Raw genomic sequence first — 18,636 nt, 5'->3', positions numbered from 1 at the left:
CCATTTTGAAAATATGAAGTAGCAATGCTTACTAATTTAGCAGATATAGCACAGAAGGAGAGCACCAAAAAGCAAATAACCCACCCCCTGAAGTATGGGACTCTAGTGCTGGCAAGCACCAGTTCAGTCTTATCTCCTCTGGATACAGTTGGATGCAGCAGCAGGAGTGTTATTTTCTCCCTGCACGATACGAGTCACTTCCACAGGAGACAATATGCAATCCTAGGAGCGCAGCGCTAGGTGTTTCAGATTTGCTGAATCTCTTGCTTTGAGTCATTGATTTCTTCACATCGAATCTCATCCCTGGCCCAGTTAGTGAGCCATTAAGTGAGGAGTCTACTGTGTTGATGAAATAATAATTCTGTTTACAGAGTGCCTTCTCACCAAGGCACTGTAGGTGCAGCACACTGTCTGCTTAATTCACACTCTTTTAATAATTAAAGCTTTTCTACATAATGCCTTTGTGAAAAACTGAATTCTTGTGTGAGCTTCAACCAGAAGCAATTGTGGAGAGGCTTCCTGGGGAGCAGTTCCTAGAAGGTTGCCCATTTGTTTGGTGCCAGAGCATACTTTCCTCTAGAATGAGGAAAACATTTCCTTGTTTTGAGGAAGGTGCTTAGGCCTTGCACTCAAGCATGTCAGCTGAGGAGAACACAGCTGTACTCCATTTCTGCCATGCTTTTGTCCCAGTAGAGATCACCATACTCTGGGTACATAAGTCGTGTGACCATTCAAAGTCATTTCTCACCTTCAAAAAATTAAGGTATGCTGAAATGATACATATTCCTTAAATAATAAATTATCTTCTGTTAGCAGAGAAAAAGACAAGCTCAAGAAAAGTAAGGGCTAGCATGATTTGCTGTCTCCAGCCTAATCCAGAACAGCAGGAGTTTACCCACCCAGCTGAGGAGTGCCTTAGAAGGGAAAATATCCTGTTCATATGGTTTTTTTTGACACTTACCTTCTATGAAATGTATTTTTTTTTTATTTTTTTAATTTTTTTTTTTTAAATTCTTATGCATAATTAGGGAAAGAAGGAGAAGGGGAGTGAGGTAGGCTGGTTGTTAGATGATGCGCTGTCTCATTCCCTAACATCTGCACACTGCTGGCTTAATTGTGAGCAGCTCCTCGTGTTCCACTTAAGATCCCTTAGGGGCACTTGCAAAACCTGTCCAGAGCTTTTCTTTCCTGGGCCACAAAAGCACATCTTTGTATGCTTGGTAAATCTAATCCAGGAGGGAGTAAGGCTTAGTCACAAAGGCAAAAATTTTGCTCGAACCTAAAGGGCTTTTTTTTCCTTCTATGGACATTCATGAAGTTTTTATAAAAAGAGACATTAGGGTTCTGTACATACCTTGTGTGGGTGTAAAAATGACACACAAAAAGGAGGATATAAAGGATCACGTGTCATAATCCTAAAGTGGCATTGTTTGTGATTTGAATCTATAGACCTGCTCTTGTGCTAATACTGGGTGGTTAATTGGATGTAGTGGCTGGATAGATCTCTGAAATGATCATCTACAGGGGGAGAGCTGGGAAACCAGCTATGAAACATGGTGACTCTCACACCTGACTTACATGACTTCCCTTAACCTCTGGGAAGAGCTCCCACAAGCTGAAGCTCTTGTAGCAAAATTTAGACTTCAGATCACATTACTGCTTGTTTTTGAAGTATGTTTTGAACAGGAAGAAAACCTAGCAGGGAACAGATGATAGTCCATGTTGGCAGGAATGAATTAATTTGCTTCTTACACTTGTGTGAACATTGGCTTCAGGAAGCAGTGTCTGTTCCTGCTGCCCTGGCGTGTCCTTGCTGGCTGTGTCAGGGGACCACTGACACCCTCCATAGGTTAAGCTCATCAAGCTGAACATCTTGAAAGTGCCCAGCTTTTTTTTCTTTTTTTTAATGTCCTTGCATTTCTCTTCTCTCTCTCCCTATGTTTGGAGGGTCTCTGGCTAAGGGATGGTGCAGAGAGTAATTTCAATTCTCAATGTGTTGTCCCAAACACTTTCTCTGAAGGCAATAGGCTGCAGTAGTAGATGAATAGTTCTGGTGGCATTAGCTCACCTGTGAACAGTTTCCTGTAAGCTACTGGTGTCTGGCTGCTGAGAGAGGGCTGGAGCTCTTGTGGGAAGGGTCACCAGACCCCCAGGAAAGGTGTTGGTTGAAAGCAAATGTCATCAGCCAAACTGCACCCACGTACCACCATTGCTGCTGTGCAGGCAGGGGAGCAGCAAACACAGTCTCCTCAAAAAATGCCTTTGGAAATATTTTCCTAAGAGTTTTGCTTTGTTTTTGTCACAAAAAGCAAGGCTAGAAGATCATCTGAGAGCTCTTTAAGATAAATCCTTTTGTGCCTTTCCTACAGATGCAGGTAATTGCAGAGAGATTTGGGATCTGTCTAAGTCAGATCCTGCCTATTAAAAAATATATCTCAGTGTTGGATTTGACATGCAGTGTTGACATCCTTCTTTCTATAGTAAGTCAGATGATATGTCTAGCAGACAGTTACTTTGACAACTTTCCTTCTGAGAAGCTGGAGGAAAATGTTGAAAATTTCCTGTAGCTTTTGACATTTTATGTGCTTGCTGGGCTAATCTTTGTAAAATCCTGATGTTGGGAGGTGACTTACTGATACCACAGGCAAATGCAGCTCCAGAGACTGCATCTCATTGAAGTTAGGGAGCTGGACCTCCTGTTAACAAAAAATATTGCCTTCCTTACATTAAAGGGGAAACAGACTCACCAGCTTCTGAACTTTGATACCAATTCTGCAGGATTTTCTAAACCTATCATTTCTGTCCATTAAAAAAAATCACCTGCAAAATCTTTCAAGAAATTATCAAACAAATACTATTTCCTCTTTATAGTTTAAATTACATCTTGAATGATTCCCTACACATTTTTCTTTACTTTCTCCTTTCACTTTGCTGCACTAGGAATACTTCTGTATCACGAATAGTTGAATAGCTAAAACCCCATATTATGTGATAATAACTAACTCCACATACAGACCCTCAAATGATTATGAAGAGTTATTGAACCAGACTTGAGCTGCCTATGTGCTCATTCAGAATGGGATGAAAGACAGACAAGAGCCTTGTAGAGGGAGTCAGTCTGGATGTCTCATTGTATCACCTCCTGCATTAATAGAAAACACCTACAGTGGGATCTCAACAGTTTTCTGGAAGACCTCTGACTGCTTACTTTGAATATATTTTTTCAAAATAATTCTTTTCCATAGAGTGTAAAATATCTAGTTTGTTTTCATTTGTATTGGTTTGAAGAACATCTATGCATGTACCATATCTTTACTCGAATATCTGAGGAGAATGTTTCATTTCCTTGCAGTTATAAAATTTTTTAGGGACATGTGTAATGAAGTATCCATGTGTTTTGGGAGAGTTCTAACCATGAATATTTTTAGTGTGTCTGATATGCGTGTCTCTGGTAGAAGATACCATCACAGTATCCTTTCTGAAGGTACAAGTAGGCAAAGAGGCTTCTTCTCACAAAATTAGCCATAATGAGAACTGATTATCTATTAATGCACAGGGATTTCTTTTGTTAAATGGCTTGGTCATGTTTGCCCTCTAGTGGCAGTGAGTTTGCAGCGGATGGAGCCCCGGAAGGTCCAAGAGGAGCAGAGAACATCACCAACAGATTTTATTTGTTTTATGGTTCTGCCTATTCATCAGCCTCTACTGTGAGCGTGTAACTGTACAGGGAAGGCTTCCTCTCACCTAGAGGTGAGGGTGAAGTGTGAGTAAACCTATTTCCTGCTGTTCCATTCCCTCAAGGGTAAAACCATAGGGAGATCACCAAGTCTCCTATCTAGAAGGTAAATGCAGCAGCAGCTGGTAGGAGCAGAGGGGGCTGAAGTCTGGTTTCCTGAGGGTTTGCCATAGGAATCTGTTCAGCTTGTTGAGACACACTTGATTATGTAGTGTTTTCCTGACAGCCCTGCTTACTGACTAACAAGGGAAAAATAAACCCTACAAATAGCATAATGCAGAATTAAGGCAAAGAGAAGAATTTAAAGCAGGAAAGGTCTTTTCATAGGAAGGAAATCTTCTGGGGAGGGAAGAGGGTAATGAAACCCAGTAGCTGTGAAATTGCTGTGTGATCACCAAGCAAGAAAAGCGCTTGGTTTGTCATTCAGGAAAATTATTGCAGTTTTCAGTCTTGAGACATTAGAATAGTAAGGCAGACCCTGCCACACATTTTATTTCTCATATACTGCTTTAAAAGATCTATCAAAATTTTTGAAGCAGAAGAAACTTTTTTCCTTTTTTCCTTAAGTGCATATTTATGTGGAGGAAAACAGCAAAGCTCATGTTTTCAGTGTTAGTGCAACTATAGAGGAAATGGCTGACATTTTAGGAGGATGTAAGGAGGAAATGACCAGGTATCTTCCTGAGGGGCTGACTCTGGGTGATCCCACTCCATCTGTATTCCAAGCACCTATGACTCAGGGCCACTGGTTTTTAAAAAGCACTATTTATTACTGTCTTGATTGCCTTAGGATGAAGTGCTTGTAGAACAGTGGAACTGTAATGAGAGTCTTTTTGGATGAGAGACTTCCCGAGCTAAAATATGAGTTTTGGCAGCTTGGCTAAACAAATATGTTTCCAGCTAGCAGTTGTGAAAATCTCACACTGTCTCCAGCCCAGAGGTTATGCAAATGTAAGCTGTTGTGGCACTGCTTGTCTCTTCTGCTCCATATGGAGCTGCAGTTAAAAGGGGACTTGATGGCTGGAACAATGGTGAAGGGACGGACACAATTACAGGAAATATTTCTGTTGCTGTTATGGGGCCATTTGGGCACAGAGTCCTGATCACCGATTTCAGAACAAATCAGATGCATATACAAATAATTCAATAAACTTCATTTAAAATGAGATTTTAAAGGAGAAACAAGCTCAAGAGGAGCAAAAACTTACACATTTCTACTACTCTTCGGCACCATACTGAAAACATGCAGGAGGTGAGTGAAGGTGACATTCAAATGTTCATACCATAAAGGAGATACCCTTAGAATTGTTAATAGAAGCTGTGAAAGAAATGAGAAATCCTTCTTAATTATATTTATATTGGCCTGATATAGAGTCATTCTGTACTCTGAGCTATGATTCTGCTTGGCCAGGACAGAGCTTACTCTGTAGGTGTTTGTTCATGTAAAGCTGCAGATTTGGTAGAACACAGAGCACAGGCCTTTGCCTGTGCCTATAACCTAAAATATGACCTTTAATTCAGCCAGTCTGTGCCTACTCATTAAGAGAAAGCTGAAATGGGATAACAAACGATGTGCAAAAAATTTAGTGCTTTGAGCTTCAGATCCTTTGAGAAATGCAAATGAAAAAACTTCATCACAGCACCCCCGAAAAGCTCCTCTGTCCCTTGCCTGGGTGAAGAAGGTGAGGCAGAGAGCAGCCTGCAGGTGCTGCAGAAAGAATTCACTTCCCAGGGCAGTTTGGGGCTGTCACACCGCGCCTTGCTCTGCGCAGGAGGGGGATGTCGGCATCCCAGAATTTCTCATGAGTGGAGCAATCCATTTTGTTGGTCTACCAGCTGGCCAAAAGGTGGGGGTAGTGCCAGGTTCCCTGTCTGCCTGGTGCTAAGCAGCTGGCCCTGGGCATGCTTAGGAGCCTGCAGAGCCAAGCTGAAGGCAGGAGGCAGCACGGGGGAGTTGGCTGCTAGCTGGACTCGGAGTTGGCAACCTCAGCCGGCCCAGGGAGCGGTGTAATCCGTATGGCTGCAGCTGGGGATCCGAGGACTTGGCAAAGGGGGCAACCTGCCTGCCAGATTTATTTTGGTCTGTCAAGCAAGGTCACCAATTAATTCCTCTGGAGCATTTCAGTTTGGTTGCATTAGGATTTTCCAATGTGAAGCTGTAGTGTTGTAGAGACCAATGCCCAGCTTTACAGAGGAAAGAAAGACTTAGATACAATGCTTATACCCAAGACTGAAATCCTTAATACTCCCTTCTATACCTTTAAATAATGAAGTCTTTCACTGCTAATTTTCACAAGCTGTAGAGCTCTGCAGTATCCTGAAAAGAAGCCTTGCTTCTGCTCAGAAATGGTGGAAAATCTGCAGGGCTCAGCCCCTTCTCACATGTATGATAAAAAAAGGGTCACATAACTTGCTCTTCCCTTTATACTCCACCTGTAATTATGCTTATGCCTATTTCCATACACTGATTTAACAGGTTGAGCAATCATTGGAGATGTGAGTCCCATTCCCTGGCCCACCACCCCCAGCTGTGTTTCAGAATGGGCAATGCATGTACCAAAACCTAGAAGGTGGTTTCAGGTGTGGAAGCCAGTTCCCAGGCAGCCCAGGGCCCCGTGTGTATGACAACATGTTCAGCATTTCCTCCTCAAGTCATGCTGGGCATGGGCCTGGAGGGAAAGATGCCTTAGATCCCAGCTGAAGTGCTTTTCTCTCCTTAATAAGGGAACCCAGTACACTGCTCTGGGATGAGCACTGTGCCCTGGCTCCAGACACAGGAAAGTCAGGCCTTGTAATACAGCAACTTAAATTCCAGAGACAACGGGGGCACCATGACTCAGGGTGTAGATCCAAAGGAAGTGGTGTTATTTCTCAAAGGTGAAACATTCAGAGGTACTGATGTATCTGCATTGAGTCTGCAGTAATGTAGGCAGGTTAATGCCACAGTGAGACAAGCACTGCCAGTTCTAGCCCCAGCCTGAGCCTGTGTTAATCTCTTATGCCCACAGAGAATCTAATCTATGGATCATCCCCCAAATCATGAATGGATCTTGAATATTAATAGTTTTGTTTTGACCACAGAAGCAGGAACCTGAGTAGAATTCCAGCATGTTAGCTTATTCAGCCCAAATTATTTGCTCTGGTTTTTTTTTTTTTTTTTTTTTTTTTCTGCAATTATCTTTTTTATCAAATGGCAAAAAAAAAAAAAAAAAAAAAGCATCAAAGAAGCTTTAATTAGAGTAAATTCTCAACCACATAAGAGACAGGTATGACTATAGCTAGACTAAGCATTTAAATATTGTTTCATATTATTGTTGTTAATGTCTATAAGGAATGTTGAATTACTTTTTCTTGTGAAGGTTAAGAAGATACATGGAGGAAATAATGTAAAAAAGATGGAGATAAGTTTGAGGGAGCTAGTCACAACATTACAACGTTTATTGTGTTTTCCACCATTTACTCTGCTTTAAAATTAATTTCATTTCCAAAAAAAATCTGAGAGTCATGTAAATGTCCTGAGGCTTCAGTATGAAAGGAAACTATGATCATTTTTCCAAGTGAAAAAACCAGAGATGTGGCAAAAGCCTGAGGATTACTATTTTAGCACCCTAATTTAGCACTATACTTGTTATAGTGACCTTTGCAGAATTTTTGCAGGACTCAGGGTTTGATGCTACAAGTCTCCATTCAGTATTTTTCTCCAAAGCACTCTCAATTTACATAAAGATCAAATGCATCAAAGAAGAATATGGCTTTTTGGTAAGATACCTGAGTATACTTGGGTTAGCTGCTACTGTAAAGATTTTGACTTAATTTTGCCTGCAGTATGCAGATGGCAATTGAGAGTCATCCAAAACAATCCATAGAGGTTTTGGATGTTCAAACTTGGATGTTCTGGGGCCTAAACTCCAACCTTGCCTAAAATCAACATCACCTTTACAACAGCTACAGTGTCACATATGCCCCTGACTCAGGCTCGTGATCATAGATGAGTGAAAGGCACTGCAGAAGGAAAGGCCAGGGAGGAGAAGGAGCAAGTTTGTAAAGCTCCAAAATCTTCAGCTCACTGATATTTTAACCTGAGGTATGATGTGAATTCCAAAGATGCCTGAATAGATGTGGCATGGTGCACAGCTGGAGCACTGCCTGCTCCCTCAGGAGCAGGGTGAGGGTTTGCTGAGGTGCCTGCATTTGTCCTGACCAGAACAGTGGATGCATAAATAGGGAAGGAAAACCGGGATGAAAGGAAGAGACAGGCATAATGAAGGGAAAGCTCTGTGATCAGATCTGTCAATACAGATAATTCCTGCTTCCCAAACCCATCTGAAAGGCAACTTAATAATATTAGGACATAGAAGTGTTTGCTGTGAATTACAACTAAGTGAATTGCAAGCGAAAAAAGAGGGATAACCAGATATTTTCTGTACATTAAGCATTTTCAGGTACCAAGATAATAACCTTCTCACACTGATTCAGGATGAACTGTAAGTACTATTTTTGAACAGCTTTGGATTTTCTTAGTAAACTGTTCTTCTAGTACTGCTTGCAGTATAATTATTGCCTATCCAGCAATACCAGAAACAAGAATGTCTTATGCAATGTCTTTTTCCTCTGGGGACAATATGAAATGGTGTTCAGAATGGTACCAAACTGTAATGTACTTACAGGGAAAAAAATCACATAGTAATCAAGTGTGGAGATAAGAGGGAAAAATACACCCCAAACCTTGATTGGAATGCATGTAAAACTACCTGGAATATATCAGACCTGTAAAAAAACCTAAAGGAAAAAAAAATTTAAAGCATTGTAACTAAATAAAAAAGCCAGTAGATGGCATGAGAGACCTTGAGATTCGACATAAAATTCAGATGGCCGCTAATAGCTACTCACTTCTGCAACCTTCTGAGCTGTCTCTGGTTTTAGCCCTAACTACTGTATTTGCTAGATTCCTGAGGTTTCTTATTCATCAGCTGCACTTAGATCCGCACAGTACATTTATTTTTAGGGACAACTAAAGTTCATTTAATAACTCATTCAAACATGCTGAGTAAAAGCTTAGCTCTGTTGAGTTTAACCATTGGATTCAGTGGGGTTAGAATTGTAGATGTTATTTTTTTTAATGCTCACACTGCGGAGCCGGCATTTCATTTCCAGGAGGGGTCTGGTATTAGTGGTTTTGTCCTTTCCTATCACACTGCAACTCCTTTCTCTGGAGCAGGATGATTGTGCTTTCCTGAGAGTCACTGTGTCCTTTAAAATTAGTGAATCAAAAGAGCCAGGTCTGAAGGACAAAAGGTTTGTTGTCTTTGTCCAGGATACAAAAGGCTGTGTCTCTGATAGCCTTTCTGCCTGTCTGTAAAAGCACCATCCAGTTCGAGGCTTTTAGGAATAATCCACTAAGGTTTAACCAAAGCTGACCGTGAACAAATTAAGAGTATTGTTTTGATTTTTTCCAAATGTATAGTTATTTTACAGTTGGATGAATCTGAAAATGAAAACCTTCAACTTAGCAATAAAATATACTCATGTGGTTAGGAGATCTAGTGGAAAAATTTACTTTTCATTTCTAGAATCACTGAAGAACTTGCAGAACACATATGGGACTATAAATTCATAAGCATTTCTGACTCCATCAAGTAGGTAAGTAGTCATATCTTTCTGATGCAGAAAATGAGACACAGAAGTCCCCAGCCTCATGCAAAACCACATTCGAGATATGCAAGGGCAGAATTAGGACTCAAGCCTGGTTTATGCTTAGGTCTGCATCATTTTTCCGACACTTTTTTAAAAAATAATACTAGAGTACCATAATTGCCAGATTATGTTACTTGGTTACTGCAGTAAAGTCCAGAATTCACTAATACATACAATTGAGAAGCACTAGGAATGAAAAGTAGAATGCATAAAAGCTCAGCCTGCGTAGTACACATTTTAACACTCAGTTGGGGACATAGCTTTGGCTTGTTTTATAAGATAGGACAGGCATGATTTCCAAATGAGGTTTAAATCTGGACTGCAGATATTCTCCCAGATGGGTTGGAAATGTCTGTGTGGTGCATTAGAAATTCCAGAAGGGCTTTTTCACACTTGTACTGCTAATGTTCTTAATTCCTTTGGCAAAATGAGCTGGTTCTAAGTCTTTTGCTTTGCTGTGAACACTACCAACCTCAGGCTTTTCGAATGTTCATTGTGATTTTACAGCTGCAGTGAAGACTATCAGGCAGTCAAAGGCATTCAGCTGTCTCAGCAAGAGGGCACTAACGAACAGGAGTTGGACAGAAAGGAAAGGCGCCCCTTCGAAGTGGAAATAATGAGAGCTGTGTCCCACCCGTGCCCTGTGAAGAGCACAGAAATGTCCATGACTGCTTCTCCCTGCTTGAGCCTGCACCCCAGCCCAGGCTGCAGTACTGGTGGGGTGATGGTGAGTGAATTCCCTGCCTTGAGAGCACAGTTTCATCACTTACTAATGGCTCTTTGCTGTTACTAAATCCCTGTTTTAGTAGCTGAGCATGAAACTTCATTTTTCTTCTCTCCCTACTACCTTTGTCTTATCTGAAGTGGTTGACTGGCAAAAGTTTCTCTTTTGTAAACAAGTGGATTAAAGAGAGAGGTGTTGGATTAAAGAGGACAGTCTGATCCTGTGAAAGTCAATGTCAAATCTCCCATAAGCCACAGTGAAAACAATACCAGAAAGAAAAGAACTCTCCAGGTGTAAGACTAGTGGGATTTTAAGGGAAAGTGGAATGCAATATTCTTCATCTCCCCTCTTGTTTGAGGCTGTTTTGCAGTCTAGCGCTTCTGATGAGTTAGTAAAACACAGCTTTTGTACAGGGAATTTGTGAATGCTTTATTACAAATAAAAACACAAGGCAAGAATTCACGCTACTGGTCTTAGTTTGAAGACACATGCATGAAAAAAAGCTGTTGAATAGGGCACTGGCTATTTGCATATATTCTCAAATACAATACATAGATGAAATGAAGGCTGTGAGAAGAGAAAGAGGCAGGCCTTTTGCCTTTGTAGGTTATCCCCATGAGAGAGGCTTGGGGCAGAGGCAAATACCCTTGCCCCAGAGTATGCACCAGGCATCTAGTTTGAACAAACCTGTAATGGCTTACTTCTGGAAGTAATGATGTTATGGCTGTACATAAAGAAAAACTGGGCCTTTTCTGAAAGTTGGTGGCAAGCAGCAACTTGAGAGAGAGTGAAAGGAGTACCTCCTTTCATTATTCATGCTTCTGCTCTTGAAAGAAGAGCACTGTGAAGTGTTATGCTGTAATTGGTCAACTATTTAGTCTTCAATCATCCTTCTGATAGATCAGTTTTTAGTTAGAAAGAAAAGTATTTTCTTTAATGACAATTTCCTGCCAGGGGCTGGGTTCAGCTGTACCTTGCCCACGCTAAGGCTTCTCTTGGAGGAGAGTGCTGGCTGCTGTTCACTGTTATGGAAAACAGACCACGGTTCAGTGCACGGCTGATTTGTGACACAGGGTGAAGAGATATTGTGCCATTGCAGGGGGGTTTGAAGGTGCCACCTATTCCTGGTCCCCTGGGGTGGGAATTACCTTTCTGCACAGTGAAAGCTAGCAGATTGACTCTTCACTGGTTAAACACAGTCTGACTGTCCTTCTTGTATTTTATTTCAGCTTTATGATGCTATTGATCTTACATATCTTTCTATATATTGCTTTTTGGAGTATTTGGAATGCTACTTGATGTATTATTGTTCCCAGAAGTTTTTGAAGCCATCATTTTCATAAATATACAATAGGAGATGGTAAAGCAAAAAAAAACTTCCTATTCACACTTTCAGTTAGTTCATGAAGCACCAGCACATCCATTGAAATTTAAATGAAAATGGGGACTGTGTCACACACTATAGCTCTCTGGAAAGCTACAGTGGGAGTCTAGCAGTCCAATTCATTCCTTTGTAGAATGTACTAAGGCTAATGGTCTTGCTGGGAGTAAAATATATTTTTTTGCAGAACGGTTCCAGGAACAGACGCTGCTCTTTACCAGAAAACATAAAAGAAAACAAATGCTTACTGTGTCTTTAGTATGCTAAATATGAAATTCTTTGCACAATGGAATCTTAGCAGTAGCCGTAATCATGTTTTCTTTTCATCACCTAGTGAACATAATTTTAAGAGCGGACTGCTGTAATTATATCTCAGATAAAAGGGAGCAGAATTTCTCTATAATATTATAGTTGGCCTGATTGTTTTGTTGATAGGGAAAAATAAAGAGAGACCACATGAATACTTATTTAATGAACATATTTATTAAGCAGTGCAGACTGTACATAATGCATTTGACTTTGCAGTAGGCTTATTTTCTTCAAGCACCTTTCTTAATATTTTACTACAGCTATTATGTTCCCTTCTTATCTGTCCAGCTAGTCAATTATTAGTGTAGTATGTCTATAGCACAACGCCAAAGCGTTTAACTTAACTACAGCTGCCAGTGCAGGTACAATCAATGTCAGCTTCCACAGACTCCACAACATCCTCAGATGCAGATTTCTTATCGCTGCTTTTCTGCCATTCCAACAGGCTTACAGCAGTTTCTGTCAGAGGAGCAAAGCCATTGTTAACTAACATCAAGCAAATTAACACATTTCAAAGAAATGCTGTTTTGATGGCTGTCAACTCCCTCATCAAGTAAAGAATGAAATCCTGCCCTCACGGCTGACATCTAACTGACTCATTGACTTGGAACAGGATTTTCATCCATGATATAATTACTGTAATACTTCCCCCAAACCAAAATGAATTACATTTCATGCAGCACAAAGACAAAAGGAGGCTGTGAAAGTGCTGGAGGTAGCCCCTGTCAGTATAAGACCACCATGTACCAATCCACATCAGCAGTTGCTTACGTTAGTGCTGCATATCACTGGGTATTACAGCTGACTGTTTGTCGAAGTTCATTTCTGAAGGGTAAGCCCTTTGGAGAATTTTCAGAGGTTCATAAACTTCTAATTAAAGTTTCCCATATACTGTGAAATCTGGCAGAGCATTGTCAGTTGCAGTATTAACCTTACCACACTGCTTTATCAACAGCAGCTTGAATAAGCCATATTCCTTAATGCTGAAATAATCTAAATGGAATAATGATATTCATCCTCCCAATAAATATTCCTAGCTAGTTGGAGGTTTATCATTGCATCTGGAAGAATATTAGGACATCCATTTAGATTAAGTTTGTATAATGAGAATGTGTAAAGCTTTCATAATTTTACTTCCATTTGTTTTATTCCTTAGTTGGACAGTACATTTATAACATGCCATCCTTCATCACAGGGAAATATGGACACTGCTGTATGAGTTCAGGTTGATCAGTCACTTATCTTCTGAAAGGTTAACACTCTCTGTGGCTAAATTACTGTCCAACATTAACTGCAGGTTTTGCATAATAAACTAGATAATAAATATTTCCCAGAAAGATGCTGGAGATGCTTTTAAAAATCAATATTATGTTTTCAGGCTGTGAAATGAGAAATAAAAGAAAATGTCTGAATTCTGCTTTTTATATACATTATGTCTCTTACTCTTGGCACACTGTGGGTCTGAGCACATTCATATCCATGTAGGAAACAGTTTCCCTGCAAACTGGATCACGGCTGAGTAACCGATCCCCATGCGTAGGCCTTGTGGGAGGTTTGAAATATAAACCAATATGTGGGCTGAAACTTGGAGTGATGCCTGCCTCAGTCAAGTTCTTAAGGCCACAGTCTTGCTGATTTGAGGACAACAGGAGAAATTATGCATTCTTGTACTTCATTTTGTCCTTGCTCCACTAGTGACAGTGATGGGGTCCTTCAATTTTGAAACAGCAAACTATCATGTCTGAATGCTCATATAAAGAGTTGAGAAAAGTTCTTTGTCCTGTGCATGCATGTTCCTAGATTGAGAAAAGTAAAGATCTCTACTGCTTCTACAGCTTCTCCAAATCATCAGACAAAGAAAGAAAAAAAATAGCTTTGAAGTGCTGGCCTTGTATTCCTATTGATCCTTAGACTAAGAAAAAGCAATCAATTTAGCAAGATAAAGGACAATAAATGACATATTTTTTCTTCATTCTCCCTCTCCTCCTCTTTTTCTGCTTCCTTTTATAAATAAATAAACAAAAAATAATAAGGCCTTAATTAGAAATATTGCAAGCAGGCTTCCCAGTCTCTGCTTCAGGAAATGGACAAGAGAAGCCTGCAGTTGCTCTGAAAGCAGCACTGGCTGCAACAACTAACATATCTTTTTTTCTGGTTTTCCTCTTTTCTCAAACAGTTTTGTGAGAGAATGAGACAGCTTTATTATAGCCTAATATTCTGAGACAGTGAGTGGTCTGGGGTTATGACACTTCAGAGATACAGACTTGGATACACAATGGAAATCTGTGAAACATAGATATAACAAGATTTTGGAAGGATTTTTTTAGAGGGTGGGTTTTTCTATTTATGAAAGAATGCATCCATTCTCTTCTCAGGAAGCTATCAGAAAACTATTAACACTCTCTCTGTGCTACCTGTTGAATAGGCTGTTGCAGATATTTGACTATTATAGAGAGATCCTCTACACTTTCCTGGGCTGATTCAGCACATTGCAGGTATTAATAACACAAGCAAAGTGCAAAGTTCTACACAGATGTTAAAATTCAGGCATAAAAATACCCTGTCCTTTCCAGTGCTACTCAACACAAGGGTGCATTGTCTCCAGTGAAACTACACTGGATTATCCCAGCTAACAATGGGTTTGACCAACCATGGTTAACAAAGAACAAACCGCTTCAGTAGATACTTCCTCATGGTGAGTTTTTATGTAAGCTATATAGGTAACTAATTAAAAGACTTATGAAAGAATGCACCAGAAATATGTGTAGTTTCCAGTTTGGATTCTCCTTTCATGATTATGAACTTCAGTGTGAATCTGTATTAGACAGTGCCTCAGATTTTGGTACAAATGAAATGAGAAAAGGGCTCTTGTTTTTTTTTTTTTTAATCTGGGGCATGAGTATGTGTGTATAAAATACCTTAAAAACCAAACCATTTTCTGGAACAATCTAGGGAAACTTCCAGCATTGTGTTTCTGCTGATGTATTGCACAGTGCCATAGCATGGCAGTCTAACTACAGCACTCATGTCACACTACTTGACTGACTTTCAATTGCCTTGCCTGCCCCGGTCTACACGAAATTGCAGGCTGTAATGTACATAAAACGACTCAGTGTTGCTTATCTCAACTTTATGGAGATCCTGAAGACATGACAAATTTTATTTTGTGATTTTATTGATCGCTGCTGCCCCTTTTACCTCCGCAAATGTTTTTCTCAGATGATGCTACCTGCCATCACCTAACCTAGCTTTTAGCTGGCCAGCACTGTCAGCAGTTATGGCAAATACTAATGGGATTAAAAACAGCAGCTCAGAGAGGAGCAATACAGGTCTGTGCATGGCTGCGCTGCGTTTTGTTCTTTCGAGTGCTCTGACAGCTCCTGCAGTACGTGACACACAGAGGGAGAAAAATACTGTACCTTTTGGGAAGCAGTGGAAGCCAACCTTTACTGAAGCTTTTTCAATTGGAGTACAGTCTTTCATACATTTCAGTACTGGGTCAACAGAGTAGCACGTAGATTCCTCACCATCAACAGTAGGATTTCGATTCAGCTTCACATAACTGCGCTGCAGCTTGCACCCTAAGAGGAAAAGGAAGGGTAGTTAGAATTGTAGGAATAAATCCTAATCAGTCCTTGCAATAATAAAGAAAATAATAAAATATTTTCTCTTCAGCTTTTATTAAAACGCAGGTATCTGACAAACCATTTTTACTGTAGTGAGGTTATCAAGATAGGACAATAAGTTTGTTGACGAGAGTCTGAAAGGGGGCTATTTTTAAAATCTAATTGCACAATATAACCCAAATGGAATTATGTGTACTCAATTTTTTAGAACTACATAATACACAGAAAATAATCTTTCATGTCTGAAAGCTATTAAGAATAGATACTGCAAGCACAATGGCTACTTCATTGCATTAGGAAAAATGTCAACTGTAGTGAATGGATAAAAAAGAGGGCAGCATTTATATAATAACAACTGGGATAATTTTTGTATTGGGTGATTTTTATAATGCTGCAATTATCTCACTAGAAAGGTATAATGTAACTTAACAGGATCCCAGCTACGACTCTGTTTCCTGACACACAGATAAGTACAATTCTGCTGCCACTGAAGTCAAGGAGAAAACAACTATTAACTTCAATATAATTATTTTGGGTCCAAGGTAAATGGAGACCTATCAAACAAAACTGTATTGATGTTATAAGAGTCTAACATTGTTTTTCCAGCTACATGTGAGATGAAGCTCTTTACTGTAGGAGTTCTAAATATTTTCCCGAGATTGGACCCTCACATGGTGCAGAACAAAAATGAAATCTTTTTGCACTTTGGAAACTTATATGAGTGTAGGATCTGACACTGCATTCATGGTCTGCAGCCTATGTGGTGAAAGTAAGTCTGCAGACAACAGCTGAAACTGTTTTGATAAATTGGTGAAAATCACACTTTTTTCTTTGTGGAAGCAAGATTAGGTCTGATTTTGCCTCTCAAGGAAAAAGCTGCTCAGTGTAAGAAATAAAAACCAATTATTTAACATTGAATTGCACATGAGACAAAGACTTTTGCTGGAGTATATATTCTCTATATTCACAAGCAGTGTTTTAAACACTCAGTGGTTAATAAAGTTAAAATGGATACATATTGCTATTGAAATTTCTAAGTAAAAGATATCTACTGCTTTAAAAAAAACATTTTCTAGCTGTTGCCAGAAGTGAAATAATAATCTATCCAAGCATAAAGATTTTCCACATCCACTCACCACCAGAGCAGGTTTCTTCTAGCAATACCCATGAATGAACAAACGCAGAGCAGCTGTGTGCCAGCCTACGGTTTGGCATGAGGAGCTCATTTTCCTTTTCTCTGTCATTATTACCACAAACTCCGCAGGTCTTTCCTCTCAACCATGAAGCAACCGTAACCTGCAAAGTAGCACACCTTTGTAGTGAGTGCTGAAGTGTTGGTCTGTCAGCTGGCAAGGTGCTAGACAGAAAGAAAGCAGCAACCTTGAAAGTGCAGTACCTGAAGATTTACACCATCAAAAGTCACCTTCTTCAGTCCGAGCCTTGGAACTTCCACGGTAACGGTTTTTCCATTTTTATAAATTTTAACATTGTCTGTAAAAAGATGGTGAACCATACAGGGATCATCTTAAATTAATGGAGAAACTGTGTAACACAAAACCCACCACAATGCATTTTCCTTCACAATGAACATTTTGCTGCTACAGCTAAATATATATATTTAAGTGGAGGGGAAAAACAAAAGTAGAAGAAATAATACATTTTCAAAAATATTTTACTGCTGTTACCTATAGCTGGAACTGACTTCTGTACCCAGTGTGCTAAATTTTGAAATTATAATGACAGTGGTGGTACTCCAGCTAAATGTCTGAACTAAAGCATCTCTCTGTGACTGTGACATGAATTTCTTTTCTGAAAAATCACCAGCCTGGATATATGATAAGAAAGGGTTTTATTCCCCTGTCAGTTATGCTGGAGAAAAGTAAGAGTACTGTAGGAAACATGAACATAAGTCAATACAAATCTTAAGAAAGTGGTCTTTAATTTTCTCTTTGAGTTAATTCTAGTTGTGTTTTCTTTACACTGAGATTTTTCTGTGAAATTTATAAAATCTTGATATTTAGTTCCTAAGTCAGTCCTGGAAGGCTAGGTATCACAGCTTACTTTTTTCATAATCAGAACCTCCACTGTGTGATAGAACTTGTTCTTCATTGCATGCCACAAGGAGAGATGAATTTGAGGCAGGACAGATCGTGATGTTCCTTCAGAAAAAGAAAAAAAAAAAAAGAGAATAAATTAGCGGCAAATTTAAAATGTGAAAAGTACAGCTATTTGTGCCTATCTGAATTTGAATGAATGAATAAGCAAGTTTTCTTTCCAAAGTGCAAAATTAATTGGGACTGTAGGCTTTAATACTCAGCCTTTAAAGAAAAGACAGCATGGGAACTGAGTGAGCAAGTTTTCAGATATTGGTGGTGGTAGAATTCAAGACAAGAGCAACTACACCATAGAGTCTCAGATGAAGATCCTTTCTGGAAATTCTGTCCCCATATGTCTCATTCAAAACCAGTTTCAGCTAGAAACTAGATATCTGCCACTCCCAGACTAACTCACTGAGAAACTTTATACCTGATTTCTAAGCCTCAGTATAACCACACTTACGCTGCTGTTGTATTTATGTGAACCTCTCTTGAGAAAGACTGAGGATCAACCTTCCTTGTAGAAATGATGAATTTTGGGTGCTCAGTACAGTCTTGAACCACCACCAGGTTGCAGCTTTTATTGAAAGAGTATGAATGGCTCACACGATCAAATGTTTTGAAGTCTCTCTCCCCGATTTCACACGTGGCTGCAAAACAAAACCATAAAAGAAGAGGCAGATATGACCACTGTGTGTGTTGCTGTGAAGTACTGAAAGACACCTCTATGAGATTGAACTACCCAGCAAACAGGAAGAAAACTTCATCTCTTTGGCACAAGTCTGTAAGGACATGAGAACACTATAAAATAACTACCTGCTCTAGACTATATTAGTATTGATTTTGATTGCATACCAAACAAAAAATTCAAACTAACAGGGACTAAAATGTACAATATTCGTGAGAAACTGGTTGCCATAACAAACTGTGATAAAAACTCCCCACTTCCCACAGGAATGCTAGGCACCAACCAGTTTGTGGTCCTTTTTTGAATAAAATAAACTAGACAGAAAATACACGGACTGTCTTGTGCCCATCACCTGATGCCTCTCAATGCAGAGCTGGCACCT

General features: G+C 39.7%; 1 protein-coding gene and 1 long non-coding RNA gene across 4 annotated transcripts in view; one reads left to right on the top strand and one right to left on the bottom strand.

Moving 5' to 3' along the window:
* Positions 1-6,601: 6,601 nt before the first annotated feature.
* On the top strand, positions 6,602-17,654 carry LOC147651675 (uncharacterized). Its single transcript, XR_015273578.1, has 4 exons — positions 6,602-9,376; positions 9,938-10,157; positions 10,295-10,445; positions 16,735-17,654. It is a non-coding gene; the product is annotated as an uncharacterized LOC147651675 (long non-coding RNA).
* LOC111933175 (vitellogenin-1-like) overlaps positions 11,997-18,636 on the bottom strand; it is a 44,498-nt gene continuing 37,858 nt past the window's right edge. For all 3 annotated transcript variants that reach the window (XM_086902363.1, XM_086902364.1, XM_086841280.1), the window contains 6 exons: positions 18,030-18,216; positions 17,532-17,629; positions 16,867-16,961; positions 16,607-16,766; positions 15,264-15,425; positions 11,997-12,303 (listed from right to left, as the gene is read on the bottom strand). In XM_086902363.1, coding sequence (XP_086758489.1) covers positions 12,185-12,303; positions 15,264-15,425; positions 16,607-16,766; positions 16,867-16,961; positions 17,532-17,629; positions 18,030-18,216 — 821 coding nt within the window. In that variant the 3' untranslated portion in view covers positions 11,997-12,184. The remainder of the gene's footprint in view (positions 12,304-15,263; positions 15,426-16,606; positions 16,767-16,866; positions 16,962-17,531; positions 17,630-18,029; positions 18,217-18,636) is intronic.

Source organism: Cyanistes caeruleus, chromosome 9 (assembly GCF_971803275.1).
Source record: "Cyanistes caeruleus chromosome 9, bCyaCae1.hap1.1, whole genome shotgun sequence".
Lineage (NCBI taxonomy): Eukaryota > Metazoa > Chordata > Aves > Passeriformes > Paridae > Cyanistes > Cyanistes caeruleus.
This window is presented reverse-complemented; position numbering and strand designations above follow the sequence as displayed.